This window comes from Mesoplodon bidens, assembly GCF_964165515.1.
Source record: "Mesoplodon bidens genome assembly, chromosome: 12".
Taxonomy (NCBI): domain Eukaryota; kingdom Metazoa; phylum Chordata; class Mammalia; order Artiodactyla; family Ziphiidae; genus Mesoplodon; species Mesoplodon bidens.
Window position 1 is genome coordinate 3,116,031 of NC_138168.1, and position 13,330 is coordinate 3,129,360.

Here is a 13,330-nt window from a genome sequence, read left to right on the forward strand (position 1 = left end):
ACAAGGAACTAGAAGAACTAAAGATGAATCAAGCATCGATTAAAAACACAATACATGAAATAAAAAATACTCTAGATGGGATCAATAGCAGAATAACTGAGGAAGAAGAAAGGATAAGTGAGGTGGAAGATAAAATAGTGGAAATAACTGTTGCAGAGCAAAATAAAGAAAAAAGAATGAAAAGAACAGAGGACAGTCTCAGAGACCTCTGGGACAACATTAAACGCACCAACATTCAAATTATAGGGGTTCCAGAAGAAGAAGAGAAAAAGAAAGGGACTGAGAAAATATTTGAAGAGATTATAGTTGAAAACTTCCCTAATATGGGAAAGGAAATAGTTAATCAAGTCCAGGAGGCACAGAGAGTCCCATACAGAATAAATCCAAGGAGAAATACGCCAAGACACATATTAATCAAACTGTCAAAAATTAAACACAAAGAAATCATATTAAAAGCAGCAAGGCAAAAACAACAAATAACACACAAGGGAATCCCCCCCATCAGGATAACAGCTGATCTCTCAGCAGAAACTCTACAAGCCAGAAGGGAGTGGCGGGACATAATTAAAGTGATGAAGGAGAAAAACCTGCAACCAAGATTACTCTACCCAGCAAGGATCTCATTCAGATTTGATGGAGAAATTAAAACGTTTACAGACAAGCAAAAACTGAGAGAGTTCAGCACCACCAAAGCAGCTTTACAACAAATGCTAAAGGAACTTCTCTAGGCAAGAAACACAACAGAAGGAAAAGACCTACAATAACGAACCCAAAACAATTAAGAAAATGGGAATAGGAACATACATATCGATAATTACCTTAAATGTAAATGGACTAAATGCTCCCACCAAAAGATACAGATTGGCTGAATGGATACACATACAAGACCCATATATATGCTGTCTACAAGAGACCCACTTCAGACCTAGAGACACATACAGATTGAAAGTAAGGGGATGGAAAAAGATATTCCATGCAAATGGAAACCAAAAGAAAGCTGGAGTAGCAATTCTCATATCAGACAAAATACGCTTTAAAATAAAGACTACTAGAAGAGACAAAGAAGGACACTACATAATGATCAAGGGATCGATCCAAGAAGAAGATATAACAATTGTAAATATTTATGCACCAAACATAGGAGCACCTCAATACATAAGGCAAATACTAACAGCCATAAAAGGAGAAATCGACACTAACACACTCATAGTAGGGGACTTTAACACCCCACTTTCACCAATGGACAGATCATCCAAAATGAAAATAAATAAGGAAACACAAGCTTTAAATGATACATTAAACAAGATGGACTTAATTGATATTTATAGGACATTCCATCCAAAAACAACAGAATACACATTTTTCTCAAGTGCTCATGGAACATTCTCCAGGATAGATCATATCTTGGGTCACAAATCAAGCCTTGGTAAAGTTAAGAAAATTGAAATTGTATCAAGTATCTTTTCCGACCACAATGCTATGAGACTAGACATCAATTACAGGAAAAGAGCTGTAAAAAATACAAACACATGGAGGCTAAACAATACACTACTTAATAACGAAGTGATCACTGAAGAAATCAAAGGGGAAATTAAAAAATACCTAGAAACAAATGACAATGGAGACACGACGACCCAAAACCTATGGGATGCAGCAAAAGCAGTTCTAAGAGGGAAGTTTATAGCAATACAATCCCACCTTAAGAAACAGGAAACATCTCGAATAAACAACCTAACCTTGCACCTAAAGCAATTAGAGAAAGAAGAAGCAAAACATCCCAAAGTTAGCAGAAGGAAAGAAATCATAAAAATCAGATCAGAAATAAATGAAAAAGAAATGAAGGAAACGATAGCAAAGATCAATACAACTAAAAGCTGGTTCTTTGAGAAGATAAACAAAATTGATAAACCATTAGCCAGACTCATCAAGAAAAAAAGGGAGAAGACTCAAATCAATAGAATTAGAAATGAAAAAGGAGAAGTAACAACTGACACGGCAGAAATACAAAAGATCATGAGAGATTACTATAAGCAACTCTATGCCAATAAAATGGGCAACCTGGAAGAAATGGACAAATTCTTAGAAATGCACAACCTGCCAAGACTGAATCAGGAAGAAATAGAAAATATGAACAGACCAATCACAAGCACTGAAATTGAAACTGTGATAAAAAATCTTCCAACAAACAAAAGCCCAGGACCAGATGGCTTCACAGGCGAATTCTATCAAGCATTTAGAGAAGAGCTAACACCTATCCTTCTGAAACTCTTCCAAAATATAGCAGAGGGAGGAACACTCCCAAACTCATTCTACGAGGCCACCATCACCTTGATACGAAAACCAGACAAGGATGTCACAAAGAAAGAAAACTATAGGACAATATCACTGATGAACATAGATGCAAAAATCCTCAACAAAATACTAGCAAACAGAATCCAACAGCACATTAAAAGGATCATACACCATGATCAAGTGGGGTTTATTCCAGGAATGCAAGGATTCTTCAATATACGCAAATCAATCAACGTGATACACCATATTAACAAATTGAAGGAGAAAAACCATATGATCATCTCAATAGATACAGAGAAAGCTTTCGACAAAATTCAACACCCATTTATGATAAAAACCCTGCAGAAAGTAGGCATAGAGGGAACTTTCCTCAACATAATAAAGGCCATATATGACAAACCCACAGCCAGCATCGTCCTCAATGGTGAAAAACTGAAACCATTTCCACTAAGATCAGGAACAAGACAAGGCTGCCCACTCTCACCACTCTTATTCAACCTAGTTTTGGAAGTTTTAGCCACAGCAATCAGAGAAGAAAAGGAAATAAAAGGAATCCAAATCGGAAAAGAAGAAGTAAAGCTGTCACTGTTTGCAGATGACATGATACTATACATAGAGAATCCTAAAGATGCTACCAGAAAACTACTAGAGTTAATCAATGAATTTGGTAAAGTTGCAGGATACAAAATTAATGCACAGAAATCTCTGGCATTCCTATATACTAATGATGAAAAATCTGAAAGTGAAATCAAAGAAACACTCCCATTTACCATTGCAACAAAAAGAATAAAATATCTAGGAATAAACCTACCTAAGGAGACAAAAGACCTGTATGCAGAAAATTATAAGACACTGATGAAAGAAATTAAAGATGATACAAATAGATGGAGAGATGTACCATGTTCTTGGATTGGAAGAATCAACATTGTGAAAATGACTCTACTACCCAAAGCAATCTACAGATTCAATGCAATCCCTATCAAACTACCACTGGCATTTTTCACAGAACTAGAACAAAAAATTTCACAATTTGTATGGAAACACAAAAGACCCCGAATAGCCAAAGCAATCTTGAGGACGAAAAACGGAGCTGGAGGAATCAGGCTCCCTGACTTCAGACTATACTACAAAGCTACAGTAATCAAGACAGTATGGTACTGGCACAAAAACAGAAAGATAGATCAATGGAACAGGATAGAAAGCCCAGAGTTAAACCCACGGACATATGGCCACCTTATCTTTGATAAAGGAGGCTGGAATGTACAGTGGAGAAAGGACAGTCTCTTCAATAAGTGGTGCTGGGAAAACTGGATAGGGACATGTAAAAGTATGAGATTCGATCACTCCCTAACACCATACACAAAAATAAGCTCAAAATGGATTAAAGACCTAAATGTAAGGCCAGACACTATCAAACTCTTAGAGGAAAACATAGGCAGAACACTCTATGACATAAATCACAGCAAGATCCTTTTGGACCCACCTCCTAGAGAAATGGAAATAAAGACAAAAATAAACACATGGGACCTAATGAAACTTGAAAGCTTTTGCACAGCCAAGGAAACCATAAACAAGACCAAAAGACAACCCTCAGAATGGGAGAAAATATTTGCAAATGAAGCAACTGACAAAGGATTAATCTCCAAAATTTATAAGCAGCTCATGCAGCTCAATAACAAAAAAACAAACAACCCAATCCAAAAATGGGCAGAAGACCTAAATAGACATTTCTCCACAGAAGATATACAGACTGCCAACAAACACATGAAAGGATGCTCAACATCTTTACTCATTAGAGAAATGCAAATCAAAACTACAATGAGATATCATCTCACACCAGTCAGAATGGCCATCATCAAAAAATCTAGAAACAATAAATGCTGGAGAGGGTGTGGAAAAAAGGGAACACTCTTGCACTGCTGGTGGGAATGTGAATTGGTACAGCCACTATGGAGAACGGTATGGAGGTTCCTTAAAAAACTACAAATAGAACTACCATATGACCCAGCAATCCCACTACTGGGCATATACCCTGAGAAAACCATAATTCAAAAAGAGACATGTACCAAAATGTTCATAGCAGCCCTATTTACAATAGCCCGGAGATGGAAACAACCTAAGTGTCCATCATCGGATGAATGGATAAAGAAGATGTGGCACATATATACAATGGAATATTACTCAGCCATAAAAAGAAATGAAATTGAGCTATTTGTAATGAGGTGGATAGACCTAGAGTCTGTCATACAGAGTGAAGTAAGTCAGAAAGAGAAAGACAAATACTGTATGCTAACACATATATATGGAATTTAAGAAAAAAAAAAGTCATGAAGAACATAGGGGTAAGACAGGAATAAAGACACAGACCTACTAGAGAATGGACTTGAGGATATGGGGAGGGGGAAGGGTAAGCTGTGACAAAGTGAAAGAGCGGCATGGACATATATACACTACCAAACGTAAGGTAGATAGCTAGTGGGAAGCAGCTGCATAGCACAGGGAGATCAGCTCGGTGCTTTGTGACCGCCTGGAGGGGTGGGATAGGGAGGGTGGGAGGGAGAGGCAAAAGGGAGGGGATATGGAAACATATGTATATGTATAACTGATTAAATTTGTTATAAAGCAAAAAATTAAAAAAAAATTGAAAAAAAAATACAAAACAAAAATAATGTGTGCATTTAAGCATATAAGTGCGTGTGTGCGTGTATGTGTGTATGTGTCTGTGAGAGAGAGAGGTAGAGAAAGAGAGAGAAAGAGAATGGAAAGATACAAACCATAACGTTGTTCCTTGGATGGTAAGATTATGGGTGATCTTTTCCCTTATATATTTTTCTATACAAATACGTATTAACTTTATAAACGGGGAAAATCAGCAAATCATCAAATTCTACTATTTATAGAAAAGAATATGCTAATAACTTTACCAAAATAAGGTTATTATCTTCAAACATGACTGCTTTGAAAGAGAAGGAAAATACTTCTTATATTTATATATTACAAAATGCCATCCAGAAGTCAATGTCGCTGTCAAACTGTCCTGCACCTCAAAAAGAATTCTGCAAAAGCAGAGAACTCAGAGCGGGCGCATTCTACTGGGGGAGGGGGGAGTACCAGCATGTAAGACTGAGTCAACCAGGCCTCATAACACTGCTCAGTAGTCGAGACAGAGATAAGTGAAATTTAATTTGGATTTCAGTTTACATAGTAATTAGCTATACCTGCTGCTGTACCTATTTACCTTCTACTGGAGTTAACAGTCAAGTGTAATAAAATATTTGGATAAAATTCAGGCAGGCTAACTTTTTTTTTCCATTGAAATTTTATGCTTAATGACATGAAAACTGATTTGAAACAGAAACATCCTGAAAGAGTACAAATGGTCTACCTATTTTCGGCAATTCTGTTAAGTTCAGCAACATGGGAAAATGAAGAGATCCATCCCTTGGACTGCATGAGAAGATAAGCCAACACAATATCCTGTTCCCTGTTATACGCCCATACAGGCACCTGGGAGACGCTCACAGGAAATTCATGGGTAAATGAATGTTACAAATATGCTAATTCTGGGCGAGGCACCCACGTCCGCTATCTCATGGCCCCCACTCCCAAACAACCCTATGACGGAGATATTGATGTCCCTGTTCTACAGAAGGAAAAACTGAAGCTCCGTCAGATCAAGTGACTTGCCCGAGGTCACAGGTTAATAAGTTTCCATCATACAACAATGTTTCGAAGAATTTCCTTTGCTAACTATATTATTTGGATAAACTCTGAGGACAAGCACAGCACGCTTGCTGAAAATGAAAATATTAGGTAATACACCAGTCTCAGTATACATTTTTCCTATCCCTCCTTGTTCCGCAAAGGATTGAATGGAAAGCTGTGTCCTAATCCTACAGAGAGTAAGGTATTTCATTTGTTTTAACTATAGAACTTATTGTTTTTATTAGTCACAATCCAATAATAATTTAACCAAGGAGATGTGTTCAAGTTTCACATTCTGCCATCAGAACCTTTACTACTAAAACGAGCAGTGACATAGGAGAGTCAAGACGTAGGAAAGGGTGGTTTAACAGATAAAAAAAATTAAGGCTTAAATGTTAACTAAATGATAGATGTGACAAATTAAAACTACCTTATATTAAATTTGAACTTTCACTTTCCTTCTATGTATGGGACTCAACAATTACGCTCTGAATGAACAGTACTACCGACAGCCATCAGTAAACCTTTAAGGCTAGGTTTCTCCTCTATCTGCATAAAACCTGAGAACATGGAAGGTTCCTGACAAATGTTCCAAAGCCACGTACATACACAAGGCCTCTGTGTTTCCCATTGAGGGTCTGACCCCAAGGCCTTTGTGTTTTCCAGTGAGGGTCTGACCCCGAGTCTCGGGGGGGGGGGCACAGATTATCCGATGATGGAAGTCAGTGCCAGTAGAGGGCCCCCAGCCCTCTACCTCCGGAAAGTGGAAGGAAAAGGAGGGAGCAGAGAGCGCACAGTAGGGGGAGCAGGCGGGTGAGAGCCGGGAGAGAGCGAGCGAGCAGAAGAGAGAGGATAAAGGCCGGCCAGAGGCAAACACTCACTTCTCCCAGCAAACTGGAGCGTCTCACTCACTTAGAGCCAGTCATCCAGAAGTGAAAAAAAGGGGCCTTTCCTCATCCTCAATCCTGCAGCCTATGCAATTCCACCAACCCAAATTACTTGGACCAAGCGAGACAAAAGAAAACACACAGAGGACATTGTTAAAGGGCACTTCATGTTCAGAAGCTGTTAACACATGCCTTTCCACCAATTCTTTCTTTTTTTAAATTTTTTTTAACTTTTTATTTTATATTGGAGTATAGTTGATTAACAACGTTGTATTAGTTTCAGGTGTAAAACAAAGTGATTCAGTTATACATATACACGTTACTTCTTATGTCGAGTTTAACATCAATGGATAGACTAAGAGTACAATGTCTGTTTGCTGAAATAATAGTAAATGAATTTTTCTTGTACAAGCAAACTACCTTGAAGAATACCATGTCCCAAAACTGCCAGAAATACTTTTTAAAAAAAACCTAGCTAAAAAAGTGTAGCTATGTCTGCTTAAAGTCTTTTAAATGCTTGCTTAGGAAGCAGGAGCTCAAACAGTCAATACAAGAACACATGTATACAGAGAGAGGTCCTTCATAACAGCAACCCAAATATCTGAGGCAGGCCTTCACAATTTCCAAGCATCTGTACTATCTTCTCTAGTCCTCACAACAGGCTTATGAAGTAAGTAGGAAAGATGTCATTATTCTATTTTGAAAATAAAGGGACAGGCCCACAGGGCTACGTAATTTTTGAACACAGTTTCAAGCTAGTAAAGGGTAGACTGAAAACCAGAATTTAGGTCTTTAGGCTTTTTGATAAATGCTGCTTCTGATTTTCGACTTTGAAAATCAGTGAAAAAGACACTTGAAAAACCCAGGAATTTCTATTTCTTTAAATGATGCTCTAAATTGCCGTGCAACTACTTTAGTACATATTCTTAGGTTTATGTTTTAAGTATGTAAGAAAACACTTCGATAATTAAATTCAGGTCGTCCTTCATTTGTGCAAATTATTTACTAAAAGAGAAAGAGGGGGAGGATGGGAGACAACAGGGAGGAAAAGACTAGAAGGAACCACGGCATCACCTTAGTGAGGATGTTCAGAAAATATTCAGAAGAACCTGGAGCCCCTGGGACAGCTGAATTAATGAGGTCTTCAACTTTTAAAATGTCTAGAACTTTATCTCCACCATACTGTCATAAACATAAATACTTACGTCAGATATTCTGTATGACTTATGAAGTTCTGCAGTTCTTAGAAACAGTTTTTAATGATTACAAAAATGCTTCAGAAATATGACAGCTTGGCCAACTCATTCTTCTTCTGAAAATTTTGTCTTGAATTTCCAACTGCTTTCATATCTCCTTAGGGGAGATGGGGCATATGTGTGGTTAAATTATCTCACTTCCTTGGACTGTCCTAGGGCTCTTTTTTCAATGACACAAATTGCCGCCTTGCTGTCCTTGCTGCCTCGTTTTACCACTGAATTCAGCCTGATTCAGACTCTTTTCTATTACCTAAACCAGCATTTCCCAAAGTGTGTACTGAGGACCACTAGTGATATTTAATACGTGTTAATGTAATCGAACAAAAATGAAGAGAATCTTGCTAAACAATGCAGAAGGAATCCCCTTCTTGGAAAGTCACAGTGGACATTGGCATAGCAAAGGCTCTAAGAAATCCTGCAGTAAAAAAACATGTTTATTTTTGCTTAACCTATCTCACCAGATTGATCTGTCCCCATTATAACAAGAAAATCTTGAATTACCAAATTGGCTACACTGGATCGTTTTCAACGAAACCTAACTGAGTATAAACAACATAACATAAACATAAAGCCCAGTATATATCTTACTGATACATATTCGATGTCACATTGACCTTATCAAACTATTTCTTTGGGGGAGGTGTACTAACATTACTTAACATTACTTACATTTAGTTTTTTAGTTTTTTTTTTTTTAAGAGAATTAGTGATTATTTTTGTTTGAAGGAGTTTCCTGGTCAGTTAAAAACTCCAACCAAAGGAGGCAGAGTATCAACGGACTAAACCTGTATGAGTATTTAAAAACAGAGCTAATACCACTTTTATACCTTTTATCCTTAAATGCTAATTTCTCCAATTGGCTTCTCCAAATTATGTCATCCTCTGTTTTATTGAAGAACATCAGCTTCACTTTCCTTAAAAGAAAAAAACAAAAACAACTCAAAAAGTACTATTTCGATTATAGAATTAAAAATATGCATGAATGGAAAGTCTAAAAGTGAACTAGCATGAATGTTTTTTTCGTGCCAACTAGGTAACCAAAAATACCAAAAATAAAGGAATCAAGTAAATAAAACAGCTTGGAAGGGAGAAAGAAGAGTGAGAAATGACGACTGAGGGATAACATGTCTGTTGAGGTCCACTAAGTATTTAATCGATTTACAATACCTTCTACTAATCTAGCAGTCTTACAAGGGGTAGTAATTAAAGACAAAATGACATACCTGAGACTGGGTATATTAGTCAAAGCATAACTCAGTACTTTAACCATTGGTGTGAAGCCTGTTCCCGCTGCCAATAAAAAGAGATCTTCCAAGTCTTGGAACTGGGATATTTTAAAATTGCCCTCGGGATTGCTTACAGAAACATAATCTCCTAAACAATGAAATATACATAAAATCAGGAAAAAAAAAAAACTGAGACCGTTAACCTAGCTGAATTAAGAACACTAGGAGGAACAGGTTGCATAATTATCAGACTACATCTCAGTTTTTAAGGAATGTAAGGGGCTTTGAGAATACTCACTAGGCTCCCAAGTATGTCATTATACTCAAATTATCATTATAATCAAATTAATAATGATCCGGAGCCTGTGCTCCGCAACGGGAGAGGCCACAGCAGTGAGAGGCCCGCGTACAGCAAAAAAAAAAAAAAAAAAAAAAAAAAAAAAAAAAAAAAAAATTAATAATGAGATTTCATTATACTCATTTCCCAACATTATTTTCCCAAATCAGCTGGAGTCTCTAACATACAAACTACTGCCAAATATTTAACTACAAATTATCAATAAAGGCTTGATTGCTAAACTAAAACTAGGCACTTCAAAAGCAGAGTCCGAGTATACCTGTCTTGCACAGTATAGGGCAGAAAATACACATTCACTACTTACATACTGATTCTTAACCACAGTAATAAGCGTAGTAGGAGAGAAAATTGAAATGGAAACGTATTCTAATATCTTATGCTGTAAGTGTGCTAACTTTGCCTCCATCAAATCTCTGAAAATACCTATCAATTAAAACAAGAGCTGTTCTGCGTTTAATTCCCATAAAGACAAATCAAGATCAGAAACCGTACTTGGGGCATGCTACTTCCAAATTTTCAATCAAAACAGTTGAATAAACCCTTTTCTGCTATGCAGTTGATATAATCACTATGTACCACTCATATAATGTCTTTAGGACATTTCAGAAATTTTCAATGTAACTTTAAAAATACAAAATAAAGCTGACCATATTTTAAAAACAATTTCAAATGCTCTGGTTTATTTTTAAATGTTTGGATGCTCATAATTTTTCCCTTTTTTGTCAATGGCAGGATAGTAAGACTGTTGTAGTAATTGATGAGTTAAACATTAGAAAGTAACAGAAGCTCCTTGTTATAGTTTGAAAGGGACCATAAGATCAGAACATCCTCAGGAAAAAGTCAGCTGGTTGTTTACTAAAGCAGCCTCACAGAATGATATTAACTTGATAACTTTTGTCCACAGTCCAGTCCTTCCAATGGCATAAAATTGATTACACTCAGGCAAGGACTTGATGCCAATGAAGTTCACAAGAGATTAAAGCACACATTCCAGAATGGCAACGGATTTTCAGCCTGACTACCTGCATCTAGTGACCTGTGCATTACCCGCCCCCATCCAGGGCATCTCATTCCCAGTATTGGAAGACCAAATATTTGGAACATTTAGAAGGGCAAAATAATCGTTTAAAAGTTACCTGATGAACATGGAATTGAAACAAAGAAGTGGATAATTTTATAGGGTAGCTCACATAGGCCATAATGAGGCTTCATGAGTTATCACTGCTCTCATGAAGGCATCTCATTCCCAGTATTGGAAGGGCATCTCCAGGGTGTCTCATTCCCAGTATTGGAAGACCAAACATTTGGAACATTTGGAAGGGCAAAATAATCCTTTAAAAGTTGCTTGATGAACATGGAATTGAAACAAAGAAGTGGATAATTTTATAGGGTAGCTCACATAGGCCATCATGAGACTTCATGAGTTACCACTGCCATGCCAGTGTACAACCCTCTAAGTGGCACCAGTATCTGTGCCATGACTAGTTCCCCTAGATGAAGATGAAAAAACACTGATCTTGCTATTCTGGCTTTCCTTTCCATGCTCTGTGCTGACTCTCCACCCTGCTCTCTGCTGCACAATCTCTATGGATAGGTTATAATACCATCAGTTAAGTTTCCAGCTGCTATATTACAATCATGTTGTCAGCCCTTCACAAGGTGATATCACCTTCACTAGATCTGTAGGTATTCCAGAATTCTTTAGGTTCACATTTATGTTCAATATTTTGATTTATGTAACCAAAGATGACTCATCACATCTATTATATGTAGACTGCTGAGCTTAACTTTCAGACAGCAGCAAGTTTCCTCTATTTCCAAATTTTATTGATCTACTTCACTCAATATTACTGCTAATACTGTCTTAAAAGGGGAAGAGCTCTTTTATTGTTAGGCAAAAGGCAGTGAAAAGTTGAAGACAGAAAAAAGAGTAGAAACAGGAAGGGGGGCGGTCTCTAAATATTAGTAGGTTTCATTATAGTCCCTTTATTAATTCTTTCCAAGTACTCTTATTGAGAGCCTGTTAGGCGCTAACTGCCTTGCTGGGTATGGAAAATACAAAGATAAGACATATCTATCCTTAAACTCAAAGTCCTGTAAAGAAGGAATATTATTTACTCTTATCCTAGATCAATGAACAAAGTGTTAGTTACCGAGGGGTGCAGAAGAGGAGGGAGGCTTCATAAAGTAAGCGATATTTTTAAAAAATATTTTTAAAAAGGTACTTGACAGGTAGAGAGAGGCATTCTAAAAAACTCAAGCACCTAAGAATGAGGATGACAAACTTCTGGACTAACTGATTAAGTCCTCTTCATGGCCTGCAAAGACTTGGATGCTTTTTCCAGCTTCACCTCTCACTGTACAAAATACTAGTGCTACTCAGGTAATGGAGACCCATCCAAGGCGTCAAAGCTGCAGAGCAACATGATTAAATCTATCATCAAGTCAGTATGGAAAAAGAACTGGAAAATGCAGATTAATAGAAAGATACCAGTTAGAGGCAACTGAGAGAGACCAATTACAGATTAAGAGAGAAATGATGAAGGCTTGATCTAAGAAGGTGGCAGAAGGGGTAGAAAAGAAAGATTAAAAAGTCACTGAGAGGTAGACTCAATAAAACTTAGTGACTGACTGGATAGGGAGGGAGAAAATGGGAAGACTCAGGGATGACTCGAGTCTCCAGATTGGGTCGAAGATGTACAGTGATGCTGCAAATAGCAGATGAGGAATATGGAAGCAAGGATAGGTTGGCGGGACTAAGAGAACATGACTTTGGTGGCAGACATGATGAGTTTAAGATATCTGACAGACTCCCACAGGGAAATAACTAAAAGAAAGTGTAACATGTGATCCAATCCAGAACACAATCTAGGTTAAAAAAATATATACTAACCAATCTGAAGATGATCAAGCTCTGGTGTAAAGAGTCCAGCAGGGTAGATTTTGATCAAAAAGTAGATGTATTTATTGTTGGGAAAAACTGGTTCCTTGAACTCTGAGAATAAGGAATCAGATACGGGTGTATATGGCTTCACAATTTCAGTACCTGGAAAAAGTCACAACCAAGAAATTCAAATCTAAAATCTAAATGAAGATGAAGCATACAAATTTTATGATGCTATCAGTATATATTTAAAACTGTGCACTTAATGTAAACTTAATTCTATGTTCTATATGTATGTAGTACATGTATATGTACCCTAAACCTATGTGTGCTGAGATAATTTTAGCAAATCAGTAATCTACCCATAATATAAATAATCTGTTTTTATTAAGCGTGGCATAAGGTGATGGGGTTTTATGTTAATAAACTTAGACAACCATCTACACCATCAGCATGTAAGCTTTGTAATAGGCCACAACAAAAATGGCATTAAAAGTTAACAGAGATGCAAGAAGGTACTTACATAATAATTTTAATTATACACCAAATTTTTTAAAGATTTTATTGTATTTTATTTATTTTTTGCCTCACCACACGGCACGCGGGATCTTAGTTCTCTGATCAGGGATCAAACCCATGTCCCCTGAAGTGGAAGCACGCAGTCTTAGCCACTGGACCGCCAGGGAAGTCCCCATACACCAAATTTTTAACAATGGATTCCG

At 37.1% G+C, this 13,330-nt stretch overlaps 1 protein-coding gene across 2 annotated transcripts in view; it reads right to left on the bottom strand.

Moving 5' to 3' along the window:
• LOC308625975 (cytochrome b5 reductase 4) overlaps positions 1-13,330 on the bottom strand; it is a 94,318-nt gene that overhangs the window by 10,698 nt on the left and 70,290 nt on the right. For both annotated transcript variants that reach the window (XM_081250658.1, XM_081250657.1), the window contains 3 exons: positions 12,618-12,770; positions 9,364-9,514; positions 8,968-9,054 (listed from right to left, as the gene is read on the bottom strand). In XM_081250658.1, coding sequence (XP_081106784.1) covers positions 8,968-9,054; positions 9,364-9,514; positions 12,618-12,770 — 391 coding nt within the window. The remainder of the gene's footprint in view (positions 1-8,967; positions 9,055-9,363; positions 9,515-12,617; positions 12,771-13,330) is intronic.